Source organism: Eufriesea mexicana, unplaced genomic scaffold (genome assembly GCF_001483705.2).
Source record: "Eufriesea mexicana isolate 0111107269 unplaced genomic scaffold, ASM148370v2 scaffold812, whole genome shotgun sequence".
NCBI lineage: Eukaryota > Metazoa > Arthropoda > Insecta > Hymenoptera > Apidae > Eufriesea > Eufriesea mexicana.
Genome location: NW_016909009.1, coordinates 82,249 through 103,321, shown reverse-complemented (window position 1 = coordinate 103,321; position 21,073 = coordinate 82,249). Strand labels below are relative to the sequence as shown.

The 21,073-nt window shown below is 44.0% G+C and overlaps 1 protein-coding gene across 1 annotated transcript; it reads right to left on the bottom strand.

Annotated features, from left to right (window-relative positions):
- Nucleotides 1–875: 875 nt before the first annotated feature.
- LOC108547018 (otoferlin) lies at nucleotides 876–17,280 on the bottom strand. The gene is given in 22 exon segments (XM_017899346.1): nucleotides 876–1,056; nucleotides 2,286–2,386; nucleotides 2,698–2,870; nucleotides 2,944–3,179; nucleotides 3,347–3,534; nucleotides 3,916–4,046; nucleotides 4,138–4,463; nucleotides 5,594–5,850; nucleotides 5,946–6,178; nucleotides 7,028–7,244; nucleotides 7,356–7,625; nucleotides 8,040–8,201; nucleotides 8,355–8,489; nucleotides 8,796–8,912; nucleotides 9,744–10,076; nucleotides 11,535–11,849; nucleotides 14,178–14,380; nucleotides 15,159–15,348; nucleotides 15,527–15,695; nucleotides 16,641–16,794; nucleotides 16,900–17,041; nucleotides 17,116–17,280. Coding segments are annotated over 22 exon segments (4,398 nt in total).
- Nucleotides 17,281–21,073: the final 3,793 nt, after the last annotated feature.

Here is a 21,073-nt window from a genome sequence, read left to right as displayed (position 1 = left end):
TTTTATTCTTAAAGCAGGTGTATGTGTTCGGTGATTGCAAAAGGAAAAATTCTGGGACCAGTCATTTTGACTGGGTTGGTAGTTCTAGTGTTAACCTACCTTCGAGGAACCATCCAGCTTATCAATTTTCCTCTATGCAGGATGACGTTATCCAAATAAAGATTTCTCTCACACATATGTTCATGCATCTCACGGTATCGTTTTTCGGAATAATTTCTTCCCTCCTTTGTTTTCGAAAGTTCAGTGGGTCCGCTTCGTCGAAAATATTTTGAAAATGGGGTTTGTGGACCGAAATATTGAAACAGAGAAAAATTTGCAGATAGCTTGCATTCGCAAAAAGAAACTTGGAAACAAATCAGTCGAGCGGACTCGATGCCTATTGGGAACGTTTCAATTTTCACTCATATCGGGCCAACGTTCAAATTGTGCAAACTGTTTGTTGTTTTCGAAATTGTTTTGCCGGAAAATTGTCGATATATCTGAATTAAATTGGAAGAAAAATATATTTTATTTTACTCGTTAACTGTACATCAACGTTATCGAAACTTACGATATATGACTATAATTGCTTTAGAAATGAATCGCTATATCAAACTTTACTGCTCGAAACTCCAGAAAGCGCGATAATCCATTGATTCGGATTTACAATAAACAGCGGTCGTTAATTAGTAAAATGGTCGTTAAACAGGTGAACCCACAGTGATGGTTTAGAATTAACGGTGTCGAAATAGCACGGCTATTGTCACGAAATGTCCAAAATCGATATTCCGCCCGTTCCATGCCCCAATTTCCGATTTACCACCCGCTGCAAAGGTTCCCGATTCGATCGGCGCGTACATTCTCGATTTGATCGCTTGCTCTCGTCTTTGCGGGACTCAGGCACCCAGGAGACGCTTCACCAGGTATCCAGGGAATGCGTAAATTGCGCAACCTGCCAGCAGCACTAGCAGCAGGCACACGAAGAAGCATATTATCCTCCATTTGTAATAGCGGCAGACCACGAAGCGAAACGCTTTCCAGGGGTTCCGGAACCAGGAGAACGAAGTATCCGGTCGGCTGCAAATTAAGGGAAGTAGGATGTCATCCGATACGATTGATTCCGAGTGAAAAATGATCGTGAACGTTTCCAACGGCGTTAACAAATATAGCAGCGTTGATGGCCGTCGTCATTACCGATGCTCATTTAATTACATAATAGCACTTTAATGGCGGCCAATGTGATCGGGTTTAATTACACTCGCCATGCAGTCGCGATCAATTCGCTGGGGCTGAGGCTATCAAACGTTTGAACTTTATTGTTCTTGCCATTGAGTAAATGTTTCGGTAGCCTGTGCGCGTTTGTCTCTATCCATTCCGACGATACTCGTGCTCCTGTATCGGTAAGCGGTTAATTAATTAAAAGGCCAGTCGCGAAATGCTCGGGGTAGAATGGACACCTCGGAAAGTCATTAAAATAGCAATTTCTGGCGAATCACTGCGTATGCGTGTGGTAGAAACAACGGAGAATGAAGACATTACGATGAATTAAAGTTGTTTAACGACTCGCCGAACATACCGACACGGATTATCGACTCGGTGCAGTGCGAACGCTCGTATTACGAATCGTACAATAGGAACCCGGGTTAATTTTATCTTTCGACCTTTCTTTGTGCCCGGAGAAGCAGACAGGCCGTGGTTTAAGTGGATAACTCGATCTTCTAAAGATTGCCCGGAAATACATTGCCGATGCCCGCCGTGCCCGAATTAACTCTGTCGACTTAACGAAATAATCTGGTTACCGAGCTACTTGCAGTTGTACAGATTGACGATCAAAATCGAAAATTAATCCATTTAAGCTTAATATGGACCGATATCTACGTTAATTTCATTTGCGGCTGAGCATGGAATTAGCTCAGCTACGTTCATCATGATACGGTTTTATTTCCATCTAACCCGCAGCTGCCAACGTTAAACCAACGGTAGAATAAATCTTCGATCTTTTCTGACGAGTTTCTCGTCGATAATTAAATATCTCGTTAATTTTCGCGAATACTGTCACACAATCCTGCGATATATCTTTATACCCAATTCGGAACAAAAATTCTTCGTCACGTTATGTAGATTATGTTCGCTATATTTTATTATGGAATTTCATTGGTACTCGGTGTTATTTTTATTCCAGCATTCTTTGTAATTATTTTTGCTAATTAGTTCTAGTCGATACTCCATTGCTTCCACCGCGATAACATCATCTAGAGTGTCGAATAACACGGAGTTCCATGTTTATTAATTAAGTTTCGTCATACTTGGGTGGAGGAAGATTTTGAGGTGGGTCCCTTCCTCTGCCTGCTGGCTGCTCGTTAGCCTCCTCCGCGCGCAATATTGATATTTCCAGTTCGACTTTACCCTGAATCGATACGATACGTCACCTGAGACCACTTCAATGTTTCATGAATACTTCTTACAAAATAAAAATATAACCGCAGAAAGGTCGAGGTAAATGGATACACGTATACTCGATACTCGTTATCGTGCTAGCATTTCCAGCGCGTAATTTTAAGGGTGATCGAAAGCATTCATCTTAATGAAAACTCCCAAACTGCGCTTGATTTCGCGAGGACAACGTTACGATTCTTACGCGGCCCTCGAGAGGCACGAAGCAATGCAAACATTTATTTCGGTGAATGTTAACGAAGCTTCGAATTTTACGATACACACCGCCTGAATGTACTGGCCTATATCCACGCGTTGTTCAAATGGCCACCATGCTTTCACTCGCGATACTTTGAACAGGTCGATGGTAGGTAGGCTCGGATCGAGCAGCTTTAAAGTACAGTTCTTCGAATTCGTGCTTCCCCTTGGCATTCTGGACAGGTCCAACGTTAGTGCCCCTAGAGGAATATGGAAAAATATTAACGTAGACATCCCTCGTAGATAAATAAATTTATTCAAAGTTCCTTCTACCGATAAAATCGTCCGGAGAGAAATGGTCGTTGTCCCAAACTTGCAGGTATAATTTACACGGCAGCTTTTCCTCGGTCTCGCTTCTGGCAAGGATGGATATCTTTCTGCGTACGATCATAACGCGCTCGCCCTTGCAGTACATAACCCGAAACACAAAGCGCCAGTTGAAATTGCCTTCCCCCGTCAGCGAATTGTAATGGATGTCGGTCCTTTGATAATCGTCGTAAAGAATCCAGCTGCAATTGATCGTTCGATATTTATAGAACTTCTTCCGCTCAGAACCAGAAAGCCACTATAATTCTCGGTGACTTACGAGCTACTCCAACTTCAACGAATGATATAAGATAAAGAACCGCGCGATGGCGCGATTCCAGCCAGGGTTATTAGCTGCTTAAAAATTTACCCCTTTACGTAAATATCCGAGCACTTTTCCCCGGTGAGGAATTGGTTCTCGACCAGAGGTACATCCTCCGTGTTCCAGACTGTCACTCGAATTTCATATTCCTCTGGAACAGGCGGCCTGATGTCTACTGCCGGTTTCGGAGGAAGCTCGTCGAATTGAAACATGTCGATCCAAAGTTCCAATTTACCCTGGAGCATCGTTCGGGAATGCAGATCGCGCTTTTAGAACGACCAATGAATATTTAGGCGACCGAAAAAGTGTTCAATTTGCGAACGTCGCGTCAGGACGAAGTCGAATTTCCACTAGCTCTAGCTAATCATCCCGATTTCGTCAAAAGCCCCGAATCGACGTTCAAACGTTCGAATCGAATCTCTAAATTAATAAAATTATCGAAGAATAAAATTATATCCGACTATCGGGAGTAAATCCCAGCAAGCTTTAGATTTTTCTCTCCGAGAGGAGCCGAAGTTTTGCCAAAAGTGTTGCCAAGTTCGCGTTTTTCCCGGTACGATTTAATCTCTGTCGAGAATCTACGGTGGCTAAACGGAACGACTCGTCCTTTTTACAACCTGCTCCAACCCGGGTCTGATGGCGTTAAAAAGCGGTCGCCTTTCGACGTGCTCGGGCACCAGGACGCAGCCGCAAATGGGGAAATCTTGCCACTGATGAAGCACGCTCAATGCCATATATTCCTCCCTGTCTGAATAGGAGGCATCAATCACTGATAAAATACAATTCATTCTGGCGACGGTGTCCGCTTTCGACAAGAACGATTAATTCCTGAAACCGACCGGTTCCTGCTTGCCTCTCGGCACAGGCGAATCTTTTTCGGCCAATTTTCGCGTAATCGCCGTGGTACTCGGGCAAGGGAAGATTGTTCCTTTTGCACAGCTGTTCCAGTATCTGCGTCGGCCTCTCTCGGTCTCTCCACCTATTGTAGCCTTCTACGTTGTACGTAGTGGCTAGGCCACAGGTAGCACGGTGTCTACTGTAGAACCGATTCTCCAAGTCGACCCTCGTTTCTCCTATCAAATCATCGGCCGAGGTGGCGTCGTAGTCCCACACTTGCACGGTCATCATGTAATCTTGGGGGAAAGTGGCGTCGATCTCGAAGAGCCTGCAAATTTATCCACTTTAACCATCTGATGCGTCCTGATCTATACTTAACCCGGCAATGCGCGTCTTTCAAAGGCGAGGTTACTTTAAAAAGGTACCTCGGATAAGGTAAAGGGAATATAGGTCGTGTAATATTAATCGTGATAAATCTAATAGCCCCTCCTTGTCTGAAAATTATGAAAATTAATCATTTTCGAGAGGGCGCTGCGAAAAGCGCGCGGTCCTCAACGCAAAGTGGATGAAAGAGTCATAGCGTGACTAGGGAATCGCTAGGGAATTAAAGTGCCGTCATACCGTCCGAAAGTGGGATTCAGCTGGTTCGGTATGTAATTCTTTTTGTCGTTGATGTACGTTTTTCCAAGCCGGATGCACAGGTAGGGGTCCGACTTGCCGCTCAGGGGATCGCTTGGCTGCAAGTTGATGCCTGCGGATGTAATCGATTCGTTCATGTGAACTTGTCGCGTGTGAACGTCACGTTTCGCTCACCTTTTACGACGTAAAGCCTGACCAGAAGTTTGACGGGGTCCGAATGCGGATAATCGTCGCAGAGACCGTTATCAGCACTTCTACCGCTTCTCGTTTTGCAGGGCAGGTTGCTCGGATGTGGCCAACGGTACACGCAAATACGACCCTGCGGGTAAATTTTGCTTTCGTTTCCAGTTTTTCGTTTTTGCCTTTATTTTCATTTCCGTGCCGTTTAATCCGCAATAACTCGCAAATAAACTTCTGCCCGCTGGAATATCGGGATATAAAAACTATCCGAGACGTATTACGCGACGTTTATTGCGTCGTAAAAATTTAAGAAGACAAGTCACAGCGGTCTATTTCCGCCGTTGGAAATAATGCCACGAGATGTTCCTTTTGACTCGCGAAATTGTCTTTTAATTGTTCACTGGAAAACAGACACTTTCTTCCTGGCAAACCTCCAGGTTAGTTAATAATAGCTCGTTAGGTAAACTTTCTGCTTGTCAGCCATGGGTTCGCGAGCTCCCTTTGAATCTTACGTGAAATCTTCCTCGAATTTCGTTAAACGAGGCATTTACTTGAGCGGAAAAATAACAAAGCAACGTCTCTGAGACGTCAGGAACGACAACCGAGAGGATACCCTTAAACATTAAGCTCGTGACGAACCTTGAACTTTCCGACGTAATTTTCGCTGTCGTAGTCGGGATTCTCGCTCTTGCGCCCCTTCCATAGCTCGAACGTCCTCAGACGGTCCTGAAAGCCCGCGTATTGCGGCTGCATCTCCAACTCCCCGTCGTATACCTGTTTCCCGTCCAATCAGAGAGCTGAGCTGCTGAAAATACGCTAAAGCGTGGTACCTTGAACGTCGCCACGAGCTTCTGGTCACCTGGAGAAAAGCTGCCTAGCTCCCTGCTTCTTTCCTCCTGCAAACGCCTTGTTTCGCTTACCGGGGATCCCACGCGATTTACATACCCAGGATTACTCGCGTGACCGATTCCCTTTCGTCCTGCGCACCCACCTCCAGGGAAGCGAAATATTTGCTCCACCAATCCAGCGAGTCGTCCTCGCTCTCCGGCTTGCGCGCCATTTTCTTCCTCCACTTCCGTCTGCCGGGCACCAGGCGCTCGAGGAACCTCTTCAGAGTTCGCAGGATCTTCTTCATCAACGAACTTTTCTTCTCCATCTTCTTGTACGGAATTAAAACCTTGTTCTCCTCTATCTTCGATGGATCGTAATCAACTGGTAGGGGTACTTGGAAAAATAATTATTTTTTCAGGAAAATGATTGTATAATTGCGATTGGGTAGCTTTTTTATGTATTTAGGATTATTCGATGTCCTTATAGCGAAGAAAATAAATAGCATCCTCTCCTCAAAAATTTTTTACGAGTATTTTAATTAATGCAATGAAAATCTTTTTCACTCACGAGACATGTCTCTGTCACTAAACGGGAAGAATTCTAAAAATCTATAGACGGTGTTAGAATTGGAATAGTGGAAGGATACTATGAAGTAGCGTGACCAAACAATTCTAAGTGTTAATTTGTACACGATTGTTTTTCATCTTACCCCCAAATATATGTGCAAAATAGCGGAAGAATTTCGAGCGAGTGCAGAAGTGTTCGAGTGCAAAAGGTTAAAATCCAGTTTACAGGAATTTTTGCTAATTAATAAAAAGAGAGAGCGTGGTGTCTCTGGAGGGACATGTCCGCTAATAATTCGACGCTGGTTGATGTCGGTCTCGATTTCCGGCCAGACAATGGCCGGGAACACGTTCCACGAGTGGTAAAAAACGTTTGTTCGCAACGGATAAACATTCTGTGAAACTTTAATTAACAAAGTTTTCTGTTGCGTGCCGAGTGGAACGGTATTTTCCATGGCGTTATTAACTTCCGTCGAAACCGACCGCGTTCAAATATTTAATGACTACTTGAAATACCTCCGAAACGTTCGGACAGCCTGCTAGGTCGCGTGTTCGTACAGAGCCAGACGTACCGACGTAATTGGGGGTTGAACGATGTCAATATCTCACGCAAGAAGCGGTCGTTCCCGATTAACGTTTTTGCTCCATCAACGATTACGTTTCACGAGAAGAAACTTACGAATAGTGGCAGGCTGCTTTTTTGCCCGGGCAGATCTCAAAATCGATCTGGTCCCGTATACCTGCGCGTCGTAATCTGCCTCGGTTATCGGTTGCTCCAGGAATACGTAAATGCTCGGAATGATGCAGATCCCGATGTATTTGAAGCAACCGAACCCCCTGGAGTCGAAGGCCTTTATCGTGATGCAGGGGTAATAGACATCGAGCTCTGGCATGTCCTGCGAGAACGCTTTGCGTGAGAATCGGTTAGCGTTTGGAGTATTCTCGAAATAAGACTCGAAGGATAACAGCGATAATTGGATAATAGTGATAAACTTTAGACTCGTTACCAGCTCGACGATCACGTGAGTCTCCTTGTAGTTGCCGAGTTTCTTCGCGTTCTCCATCACCTCCGACTTCACTTGTACACCAGCGCACTCTATGACGATCCGTGGGTTCAACACGGGCACGAAATGCATCTTCTTCATATCCCGTACACCCCAGAATATAACTTCGAGTCTGTAATTCGTCATCTTCGGCCGGATGTCTTCCGGGATGTTGTAAATGACATCCTGCGTCGAAGGGACGATCGGTTTGTCCAGGGACTCGTCGTCCATTGTCTAGAGTAATACGTGGATATAGTAATTCTCGTCGATATTTCGTAAAGTTTATTAATCTCGTATTGGAGGTTTAAAAATAATTCGGTCACCAGCATTGGAGCACTTTTAACTGACTCGGAGAGTCGTGGCAGTTGATTTGGCACGATTACGGAGCAACGAAATTTCGCAACGAGACATCAATCATCGACTTCCGTTTATATCCATACGGCCGCGTTATTTTTATACGGTAACCTTTGCATTTCGATTCACGTTTGCGTTTATAAATGGATAGGAAGGTGTGCGTGGGTGCGGGGTATTAATCTCGGAATCAATCCGCGCAAAAGGTGACAGAAGGGTTCATTAGCGCGGGAGCGGAAATGGCTGCCTCTCGCTCGCCCTTGCGAGTCGAATATCGATCAGTATTGCCTCTCTCACCTCTATGAGCTCGAAAGCAGCGAGCACTGAGCCTCTGCAATCCCTTTGCGATTTAAATTTGTACCACTCAAGTTTCGGGGGGAAATCGGGCAGGGTGTAAGTTTCCTCCGCGAGTTTAACTAATGGAACGGCTGCGCACCTTCCGCAGAACTCCTTGATACCCTGCGAATTTCCACGGATTTCGGTTCGTCACGATACCTAGACGAAACTCTTCGTACTCCTCGCGATTTTCAATAAATTATACCCCCGTCGAAGTGCGCGTATTAAAATCGTGCAGAAGCTTCGCGAGGAAAAAGCCTTCTTATCTTTACTCACGCATATATCCTGATCGTACACTTCTACAGACACTTCTGGCGGGTTTAATTTGACGTACTCCTTGGTTCCGTGCACGGTTCTCGGCGGTAGTACCAAAGTTTGATCCCAGAACGGATCGAGAGTCTGCTTAATAACCTGAAAAATTTAGAATACTTCCAATCCCCCGGAGCACCGAGGAACCGAAGAATTTCCTCTGGATTCGAACTTCGCCGACTTCCTCTCCGTAAATATTTAATTTCACCACGGCCAGCTCGATGGATTCGAAAAATTCCGAGTGGCTGCAGGATAAGGTTCGCCACCGAGTTCTACGCGATGGCCCATTTTCCAATGGCGATCCACCGCCGGGAATGGGATCGCGGAAATCCCCGCGATAATAATAACGCGACGAGTTCAGCTCGGTTGCCAGGAAGCGTGGGTGAATTATCGACACGTGAAACTTACTCTGGTAGAGGCCGTGTAACCGTGAAACGCGACACGTACGATCGGATCCAATAAGCCGGATGCATCCATGCCTGGATCAAAGCGACCTTGGAATATGTGGGCGCGCAATTGAAATGCCTGCGAACGGGAAGAATCAACGCTGACATTTCGTAACATTTTCCACGGTGTTACACCGCTCCACCGTTTCTAAACCTGTCGAGGCTTTAAGACGGATCAACGTCGAGTTTCGAGATCGCGGAGGGCGTCGTTGACGGCGACGCTCGGATTACCAGCGGAACGACAACTGCGATCCGAGTCCTCCGAACGGATTATCTCGATCGTTCGTGGACGACGCGTTTCCGGATGGATAGATATCGCGATACCAGGTGGAAATCCTCGAGCCATCGTGGACATGGAAACGCGGTTTCGAAAGGTAGCAGAGAAGGAATAATTTTCAATGACGATGAGCAACGCAGAGGCTACAACGCTGACAGGGAACTGTCAAGCGCGTACACGGTTCCGCGTAAAAAGGCGTGCACACCGAGGGAATACGTTTCTCGAATGGTTTAAATTACATTTCGCGTTACCCTTATCAACCAGGCTTATCGTCCTTTCGATTGCTCGAGTCTGACAAGTGTAACGAGGCTATTCGATACCGGTATTCCGTGTCACGTTAGCAACCCGAGGATACATCTTTGACTGGAATAATTCTCGAAAGGGGAATTTTCAGAGCCCCACGAAAAAGGTAAATAAAGCTGCGCTAACGCTGGAAATTATAATCCCAGGTACGAGACGAGGTAATTAAAAAAAAAGGAAAACGGAGCTATCCTTGGCAAAGAAAAATGTACCCTCGTTTCAGCCAGGCGTCTCTTGAATGCCTACATTAATTAAAACCTCGGCTCTGTCCACGGACGAAACGCGTCGAAACTTGACCTTGCTCCTGCTTTTTCCACGACGAAGCTGTCGTACCGAGGAATGACTGTACTCCAGGTATCTAGGGAACGACCCGGGGTTCCAATCCTGGTCTACCTTGTAACCAGGTGGTATCGAGGCCCAGCAGGCCTCGATGTGGCTGGAGGTACCCAGCCAGAGGAACATCTCCAACTTGCAGGCCACGTAATCTGCATCCTCTTCGTCCCTTGGATCCCTCAGGAACAGGTTCACCTTCTGACCGCAAGATGGCCCCCTCTCTGTCGCTTCTTCCGAATAAATGACCCTTTCGGCCGGAAATCGCGCGTATGCCACACGTTTCGAGCAGCCGGCTATCATCCAAATGAAAACGTCCGGGAGACCGTGCTGGGGCTGGTAAATTCATAAGGAGTCTCGTGTTGCTCACGGTGGAATGAATTTTCCATGGAGGCGCGCGGAACGAGCAGGACTCTAGCGTTTAAATATTTCACCGCGATCCACGGTGTCTAAGATGGAAAGGTCAGCAGTTCGTTGTCTCCCGTTCTCCATATATGGGTGGAAACCGGAACGAGGAGGTCGCGTTGAGAGACAGAAAGTTTAGCACTCGCTTCCTTCTGTTCTCTAGGAATTGGTTACCGGGATTTACCCGAAACGAGTTAGCGAAGGAAAGAAAGATGAGAACTTCCTGTCGTCTTGTCAGGGTATTTAAAAACTTCCGTTTCTATCTCCCGACGACAGAAATATAAATTAAATACGTCTTCCGGGGAAGCTGCAAGTAAACCGAGGGATCTATTTGAAAGTAGAATAAACGAAGTTCGTAATTCGTAGAATAAACCGAATTTCCATGGGAATATCGACTAAACTTCGCAGGTAGATGAAAGAATAAAGCGTGGCCTGGAAGCTTGGTAATTTAGAGAATCTCGAGGACCACGACCTTTGATATTCGCAGTGTCTTTTCAACTCTTTGCGGCACAGGATTTCAGATAATGAAACAGACCCATGTCGCGTTTTAAATGAAACAAGATTGGTATATTTTTACTAATAAAGGAATCGCGTAATGTAAATACATAAAACCAGGAAAAAAAGGTGGTCGCGATAAACCTTCCACTTGTGACAATCGATGAACCTGTACTGGCATGGTGAATGTTGCCAACACGAACGAATACATTTATAACATTTGTCGAAGGTATTAGCAACTGCTTTACGTAAATAAGACGAAATATAAACCTATACGCATACAGCTATTGCAATATTTCGAGGTGGGACTAGAAATGTCCCACCATGCATCACGGTGCATCGAAAAGGTGGGACACTTAATCCCAGCGTGCCCCAAAGAGTTAAGAGACACCCCAGTTACGCGCATTCGCAAGCTTCTTCACCTTTTACCACTGCCAATCGATTACGTCCTAAGTACCTACCAAAAACACATGTACAATCGTCGTAAGTAGCCAAGCTATATATCTTTATATATTTCTTGGTACATATCTTATATACCAAGTATATATCAAGCTTTTAATCCCAGCGTGCCCCAAAAAGTTAAGACGTATCTTATTTTCAACATCTATTCATAAATATCTCGAAACTATCGAGTAGGTGCCCTTATAATGGTACATTTTCCTGAACTGGATGACTAAATCTACAAACCTGCAAAGTTTCAACTAAATCAATGACCCGTAGGACTTGCACTGTCCTTGTTAGTTAGGGAACGCTGGAAATTTACTCCTCGATGCAGAAAATTATTAATATCGTCCCTTAAAAGGTGGGACACTTTCAATCCCAGTGTGCCCCAAAGAGTTAAACAATCGTGAGACGGATCGTTCGCCTGACGAGAGGATATAAAACTCGACTCACATCTTCCCGTAGCCTTTTCACTTTGGCCAGATACTGGTACGCGTGCACCATCGCGATCCTCGTGTAGTGATTGTTCGGAAGTTCGCCGTTGATCTTCATCCTCCTCAGGATGTTCTCGATCTCTTTACGGCAGAGGTTCACGCGATGGCGATCGAGCTTCGTGGTGCCGCCCTCGTCGTCGTATCGTCCCGTGTCTAATGCATGCAAATAACGGATGCAGTGGCCCTTCATGGTACGGATCGTCTCGTTATAGAACTTGTAAGTGTCCGGATGCTCGAGCGCCACCATGCCATCCAGTTGCTCCAACTTCTGCTCCTGCCGCGACGAATGAAAATTATTCTCGAATCGTCGTTCCAGTTCGGAAACAAACTTGTCCTCGGTCCGATCGCGCCGTGAGAACCCGACTCGAGGATTTATAAAATATTTGTTTTACATTCGAGAAAACTTCCTGTTCGACCGGCGCGCCGGTTCCATATTAATCGCCATTCGCGACTCTAACGCGTTCGGCGTCATTGTGTTTGCACCGTTGCTATCGAGCGATCAAACGCCAACGAATCGCAAGCTTTTGAAAGTTTTCGGTGAAAGTTTCGTCTGGTTGATGGGGTGGTACGGTTGCTTAATGGAATCTCTGGAAGGAGGTAATTCGACCCCTATCGAAAGAATAACTCGCGCGTAATGGATCGCTTAGCCGAGACTTTGGCAGCGATTTGATCGCCGTAAATCGTGACCATCGGGTATACCCAAGTTTTCGAAACGGAGAAGAGAAATATGAAGAGAAATAAGCTTACCAGGAAGTTGGCGATGAAAGTTAGGCTGTTGCTATTGTGCATTCGCCAATCGAGATTCGGCCACCAGGATCTAACGTGCAAACACGGTTTCCTCGAGCCAAGGGGCACGTAATTATATTTGCCATCCAGCGTTCCACTCAATCGTGGCACGGTCTCGCTCTCGAAGACCGGTCTCCGGTCTGGCATCCGGTTTCCTGTTTAGAATTAATCACGTTTTACAGAGTGCGGTCGCACATGGCGCAAACTTGTCAGGCGTATTAACAAGTAATTGGAGAATGGAAGCGTAGCTTGGCTCGGAAGTTCGAGTGTCGGCTCCCAGATTCGGCCATTTTCCACCATTCGAAAGGAGTTGTTAACGAAAGTATACAAGAGAATCCAATACCATCGTTATTGTCCTCGAAGCACTGGCTGCGGGCAAATTGTCTGTTGCCGGCGTTGCCTAGGCTAACCTCGAAGCTTATCGATTTCGTCCAAAATTTTCGTCGATCGATCATGCTCGCGTCGTACAGCACGGAAACCAGGTAATATTCTTCGGTCCTCCACAAGCTTCTCTTTAAAAACGGAGATCGTCGGATGTCATTAGCGGTCGAGGATTGAAGCGGAAGTTACGCGTACGCGTACCGAGTTTGCTATTCGTTGGTAAGATACTTTGAACGAGTCTCGGGGATTATAATTCTTTTAATTAGTTTCCCAATCTTACAAGATTCGAGGAGTCTGATAAACGAAAGAAATTCGAGAGTCATTAACACGTTGACTGCTATAGTGGTCATCAGTGACAATCGCTTGACTTCTCAAGGGGGCCATGGGGGTCACCAATATCCAGCGTTACTAATTTTTTAAATGTATATTTGCTTTATTCTAACCATTTTTATAATAATTCAAGAACGGAAATGTTGGAAAATACCGTGGATGAGTTAGATTTTACGGGGATAATCGCCGGATTGCTTAGAAGGAAGTGACTTCCATTGTTGGGTTATATTAGTAATTATCGAAAATACCAGATGTCGCTAGAAGCGTCTAGCAACATGGAACGCGAAATTAGAACTCTCCAGCAGTAAATAAATAGAGAACTTTAAGTAGAAAACATTAATAATTTGCACCATTTTATTTTTTCTTTGTCATATAGTTTGTCATCATTATATCTCAAAATTAATGAAAATTTTACCGTGGCCCCCATGGGCATCCCGTATAAAAAGTGCGTGACAGTCAATGCGTTAAACTATCCTTGTTTTCCGCCTGCATGTACGTCGTAAAGCCATACCATACAAGAAAATTCTCATAAAGCCCAGTACTATAACGACTGACATTAAATTCGCCATAACGAAAGCAACCATATGTGGGTCGTTAAATCGATGAAACGAAGTAATGCTAGGATATTTTATACGTTATTTACGCGCTCATTCTTCGTACACGCAAAATGAAGCGTGACATCGAATTAATGTTTATCGCCGGCGGACAAACTGTCGCTTTATCGTGTTTATCCAAGTCTTCAATTATTTCGCAAATCCATTTTACGACGCGAGCTTGGACCGAATCATGCGACATTTATGGAATAATTGTCGAATTTAACGTTATCGCTACGATCTAGTCTTACTTATCTTTAAATTGGTCTCAGAGGGATCGTTTCTGCTTCATATTTTACACTCGGCTTCCTTCTTTCAATTTTTCATCGCGTGTACTTCCACGACGGATTATATAATTTAAAATTTGAAATTGGAAATTGGAAATTTGGAATTTTATATTATAAAGTTCTCGTTTTCAAATTGTTCATATTTAGGCGACCCCGGCTAGCTAGAAGCTGCGATGGACGGTAGAAATCGAAGTATAGAGTGAAAATTAATCACTGTGGACGTACCTCGATAATGGGAGCCGCGAGGTCTGTTTCGACACTGGTTCCAGCCGTTGTTTCTGAGTCGTCCATTTCGGTTTTTACCGAGAGAAGAACTCTGCCGCGATAAAAAGGAAGGGCTGTCGAGCACTTGCCGAAGCAGCTGTTCCTTTCTGTAGCCCCGGATCCGTAAAAGTGAAGGAACGATGGGCCAAAAGTCGGTAGGAAGCCTGATAAAAAGCACACGCGGTCACACATCTCGCCATTCCATATTTCGCAATTATTCGTGAAAAACGAAATCGTAGACGCTCGTCAAATGGCTTTTCCATGTCGATTTTCCAGGCTACGTTTTATCGTAGGATAATATAAACAATCGAATTAAACAATATAAATAAGTGTCGTACAAAGTAAAGTTCCATTTGAAGCCATTCGATATTGAATGCTTCACGTACAAGCGCCGGCCATATATCATCGGTGTTGTATAGCTAGCGATATGGGAATTTTTTAATCTGAAAAGTTCAAACAGCCGATCAATCTACGATTTCCATTTATTTTTCACTTTATAGATCCATCGCGATGAAATCGTTTTATCGCCATAAAACTAAGGAGTGGTTGAAATAACACTGCACGGTCCAAGTACGAGCGAGAATTTTATAAAATGGCGAGAAAGAGGGATGGACCGGGCTCGATGGAATAGAACTGACGTTACATGACGTTCGTTACGTTAAACGCAGACGAGTTACCTGCCCCTGGGGAGGGGGTAGAAGAATTTAAAGTACAAATAGAGCACTGCAAACAGAATTGGTTAATCAACGTTTCGTTCGCAGCTGGTTATTTGAATTTCGTTTATATTCCACTGTCCAATTTTTTCATTCGTCCATTTCGATTCGATGCTCAGCAGTAGTCCGCCATGTTGTTCCTTGGATCCTTTACACCCGATTTTAACCCGATTTTCGACACTCGTCAAATTTCTAAAGGCTCGAGGATGTAAGGATCACTCGAATTTACCATATTCTCCTGCATACGATATGGTGCTCATGTTCAGGATGTAAGAAGCCACGACACACGTCCGACAGCTGTTAACACGGTGCTTGATGGTGATCCTGACACGCTGACACAGAGATGGAAACATTTCTCTGAAGGTAATCTTCTCGTTGAACCTCGGTCTATAGGTTTGCCATGCTTCTCTAGTAGTTGCCTGAGAACTCGGAATTAAAACGAAAAATACGCGTGAAATTGTGCAAGCCCTCGAATGAAATCAAAACGGATAGAATATATTCCTTTGTAAGTGAAATTCGTATAATTTTGAATAATTTTGAATAATTTTCACGAAATGGTATTTTATTACCATTCGGTTTCAATAATAATCGGCCCACCTTCATTCCAGCGAACGATATCTGCACGAACGGGTTAATATTCTCGAAATCATTTTTCACGCAGAGGCTGCCCATATCTGGCAAACCGTCGGCTCGATAAATCGCAAAAATGTAGCACGCCCGTTGCCTGAAGGGCAGAAATTCCCCACCGACAGGCAACAAGAGGTTCCTGTAATTATTCGATTTCCATTAATCGGTCGACAAGCCAGCGTGTTCCGAATTCGAGCCCACCCCCGAATCGATTCCGCGACACGCGTCGAGCGGATTCCGCGCGACAATAAAACGGGCACCGGAACGCGCCCCTATTTTCTGTCGCGCGGCAAAGCGTGGGCGTGATATACGGGGGCGAACGAACGTATGCCGGGGAAATTAGGGTACATCGACCGAAGGAATCCACGGGAAGATGATCGAAGGTTCGGATAAATACTATGCAGAATTTTCGATGACCGTATACTAAATTGGATACGTGGATGGAATATAAGTAATGCACCGGTGATCGAACACGGGGTGTAATTGAAATTCGGAGCGGCAAGGGGTTGCAGATTTTTTGATCGATCTGCGCGCGATTGGGCATTATCGAGTGATTGTATATTTGAATATAAATAACGATTCAGGGGTTATATCTGCGGCAAGGAAGAACATATTTTCATTTTCCACAATTCCAATTGTACGATGTATCGACATTGAAAGTACCGAACATTGATTCCTCTCATTTGCATTCGTTTAAATTGCACGATACGTTTTCGTTCGTTTTCCTTTTTCCTGATGAACATGCAAATTGGCTTTTCTTTTTTTTATATTTTCGGAAGGCAATTAGCGAATGAAGTGAAATTTTTTTTAATTTTTTTAAATCACGATACGTGGCGTGTTACTTTATAAGTGGGAGTATGTACTGTACAATTCGAAGAGAAATTCGATATAGGGGTATGAATGTTGGAACGCGTTTTAATGAGATATCGAGCGAGCGAAGAATTTTAATGCGAGAAAGGTTTCACTACTTTTTAATTTAATCGCGGAAAAGGGGAGTGTCCAAAGTTCTTCTATTCAGAAGTTCTTAATATGGTGGAGGTAGTAAGTGGCGTTACTTGTTAGAGTATTTTGAGAGAAAAATTACCCCTCGATGTCGTCCTCACCCTCTGTTTCCGGGTGCACTTTCATTTTCTCACCTTTCACATTAATTGCGATATTGCATTTAACGTAACCTTTCGGGCCAGCATAAGGATCCTTGGGATTGGTCAACATTGCCCACTTGTGATAATATTGATGATCTGTCCGGATAAATTTACCACGTTATCCGTGTTTCGATTTAAAATCGACCGATCGAGTAACGTTTACGTGGAATTACGTTTATTAATATTATCTGAAAATATTACCTGGTTGATCCCATACCAGAGCACTTTCGAAAGTCGTGCTACCATAAAATTTCAAACGGAGGTAACTTTTCAAATATACGGCTATCATAATTTTGGTGCTGAGAAGTTCCTCCAAGTTGCAGAATAAATCGAATACAAAGTACTGCAATATGGTTGAAGAATGTAATAAATGCGGGGAATGAAGTTTTCGTGGAACGTAAATTTTCGAAATTTTACCTCGTTGTAGACCGGCGAGTCCGTTCTCTCGCGCACCACGGTCTTTTTCCGGCGATTGCCCACTTTAACCACCACCATGGGATTTGCATTTTGGGGTAAATACCTCGCTTTCAGGATATTTACGCAAACTTGATAAGCATTCGGTCGAAATTTTCTGGGGCTCATCGCGATTCGATACACTCGATTATTTGCATTTGATGTACGCGCTGTTTCATGTATCGTCTGTTTATACAGCAAATTTCATGGTCTTGTTTATTCACGATTAATTAATGACATATCTATATTCGATAACGTTCGAATCAGTACGTGTATCTGAGGCCCAGAATTATTTAAATGAAATTGCTTTTTAAATCGTTATATTTTATTTCTGATTAAGGCGATTCTTGCTGGGAAATAATAAATTGCCGGCGCAAAATAAGCGCTGTATGCTTTATAACAATTTGTCAATTTTTTAGTAACCTCCATAAATTCTGCAAATTAAAACTGCGTTTAAATATTCTTGCTCGATTCTTCGGAGAGATGTTAAATAAGAAGGGAAACTGAACGATGTCGATGGAATATTAAATTTTTCTTGAAAAGAAAAATATACAAGTACCTAAGTAAGATCAATGAATAATTGTCGATTAATAATCACGATCAATATTAATTCGCGTGAAATTAATAGTACAGATAAATGAAATTTATTGGTTGAGAAATTGTTTAACGCGTGTGATAATGTTTTATAATAATTTATGGCTTTTTAAATTTTGAAGCGCACGCGTCTGCTGAATTATTTTATATCTTAATATACGGCTACGTTAAAGTATTCTTATTGCCTCTTTAATTACTCTGGGTAAGGTGCAATGAAAATTATGCGCATGTAAATTTTTTCAATAAATAATTCATCCCACGATACATCGCTTTATTAAAACTTTTTGTATTTTCACCTGCTTTATCGATTACGATGATTAAGTGGAATAAAATTTTACAATTTTTCACTCTAAATCTTGTACATTGCAAGAACCGTCTTTTTACTCAACGTCGGTAATTCAGTCTTATTTGAGCGCACATCCATGAGAAGATAAGCATAGAATTTCACTCGTGATAATATTCCATAAGACGATAAGTCCTCCATCGACCAGTTCTGTGCCAGCTACCATCGGTAACTCGCAACCATAAACTCAGTCGATACGTTTCATATTTTCTCTCGGATTTCTATTTCCTTCCATCTAACTAAAAATATATAATTTATGCGTTTATTTGCTATCGAGAAATATATAAACAAATCTTGAACTATGTTTAACTTTTTATTAAACAAAAATTAAATTACGTTAAAAATTTTCAATTCCCAGAAAGGTACCTCAGAAGGTACAACAGGGAGCCGAACAGTGGAACGCAAAATCTTTCCTGTTTTATCAACCTCGTTATTGATCCTTTTACTAGCCTTTACTGTTCCTATGTAGCTATTACAAAATTTCGCAATGATATTGCGTATCATCGAAAAACCAAAAACTGGTTCTAAACCGTGGATCGTCGTTTTTCGATTAAAAAATTTCGCGAATGTTGGGAAAAAATCATTTTTATGGTAATGAAACATTTGGAGGATCGCAATGCCCCAGGAGTGCTCGCTGTGTCGGATTTAACGCTGACTTTTCAAAAGTAATTTTTCCTATTTATTGAACCGGATAACCGTATAAATCCAATTAAACCTACCCCGTACTACGATTCCCGCGGAACCCTCTAGCCGACACGGAAAAATTACATACGAGGGTTTTACCGTATCGCGTAAAATCCGCACCGAGGCTGCCATGGTTGTTTCGAAAAGAATTAGAGCAACGAAGTCGAAAATCGCGTCGCGGGTTCTCGGATCTCGTAACGATCCGATACCACGATAGATAACGTGCGATTTCTATTATTCATACGTGATTTCCTTCGAACAATCGACAGTGGCTTTTTCAACTCGCTGCCTCGCGTCACCGGCCTCGAAGGCTGAACTGTCAGACACAAGTGTGTGCTTCACACGTCAATTTGCGTAGCGGTGTGTAAATAAAAATGCTGCGCGATGACGTGCTTCAACTTATTCCCCGATTGTCACAGCACCGACTATCGATCAGTGCGTGGAAATTAGTCCACGAGTTTCTCCACGATCTGCCCCTGTATTTACTCAGCTATAGATTCGTCGTGTGAATAATTCAACGATAATTGATTTTCCGAGCAACCGATTTCACCCAAAAGTCGTAGAACGCTGTGACACGACGCGTGGGTTTCATCGCAATCTCGAAACGTCTTCATCACCGAACAATAACGTCGTTTACTGCCACCCCTGTGTCAAACTACGGATCAAATCTGTCAATAATTTAGCGATAATTAATTTTCCGAGTAACCAATTTTACCCAAAAGTTGTAAAACGCTGAAACTCGACGAAACGTCTTCATCCCCGAACATTACCGTCGTTTACTCCCACCCCTGTGTCAAACTACGGATCGATTCCGTCAATAATTCAGCGATAATTAATTTTCCGAGCAACCGATCTCACCCAAAACTCGTAAAACTTTGGAACACTGTCCATGTGATCGCAATCTCGAAACGTCTTCATCCCCGAACAATACCGTCGTTTACTGTCACCCCTGTGTCAAACTACGGATCAATTCTGTCAATAATTCAGCGATAATTAATTTTCCGAGCAACCGATCTCATCCAAAACTCGTAAGACATGGTAACACAGTGTGTCCATTGGATTGCAATCTCGAAACGTCTTCATCCCTGAACGAAACCATCGTTTACTCTCAGCTCTATGTCAAACTATGGATCAATTCTGTCAATAATTCGGCGATAATTAATTTTCCGAGCAACCGATCTCACCTAAAACTCGTAAAACTTTGGAACACGGTGTGCCCATTCGATCGCAATCTCGAAACGTCCTGTTGCACGAACAAAACCGTGGTTTATTCTGCCCTCTGTGTCAAGCTACGGATCAATTCTCGATCTCTATTCTCATCGAGCCGTTGGGACGTCGTCTGGACCAAAACGACTTTTATCAGCAACGAAACACGAACGATGGCCATTCGAGTATGCCAATTAAACCGACTCCGTGCAAGTGGACTTCCCTTAAGCCGGCGTAATTATCACCCTTAAATCAGCGACTTTACGAGATTCGAAAGACAAACTGGTCGATTCTGCCTATCTTTATCTCGCTCTCCCAGAGCCTACGCATATATTACGTATATATTAGCCTCGCGATAATCGCGTTCACCCCACGCCGCGCAGCACGATCCTCGGGCAGTCGTCAAAATTCGACCTGCGCGTAAACTTTTCCACTAATGATGCGAGAAATCACGGTATCGGTGACACGCGTCGCGGACAGCTCGTCGGGATAAAAACGTCACGTCGTTTCGGCCCCCATCGACTAGGATCTCTATGGGGCGTGCACGAAACAGACGGACGGAATAGCGTAGGGCGTGCACGCGCAATTCAGGAGCTATTACAGGCACGCGGTTTATTTCGACACGTGTCTTTACGCCATCTCGTCGTTCCGGGTTCCGCACCCGACGCGTATCGCATATTTTCGCCGATTATCCTGCGCGACGTGTCAATGGCAACGAACAGATCTCGCAGGACGTAGCTAGCCTCTGCTACCCTGCTCAGGTGCCTCCATCGCGACCCTCCGTCTCTTAGACAGACTCTACCTGAAGGACACACTTCGACGAACCTGATATACGAAGGATATTCAAGTATCCGACGTTCGAAGTCGACGTTCGAAGACTGCCTTGTCATAATTCCGTCAGATCGATCGGCGTGCTTCGTTTTGGGTGAAGGTTGCTCGCAGGAGTAGGCAGCTCGATCGACGGCATTCTTGGTAGCATTCTTGCGGATTCGCGAGAACTAGGCGATAAAGTCTGCTCTACGATTCTTCGGAACGCGCGAGGAATACGGAGCTGAAACGTTCGTCTGGTGACCGATGTTTCTCCATTCGAGTAAC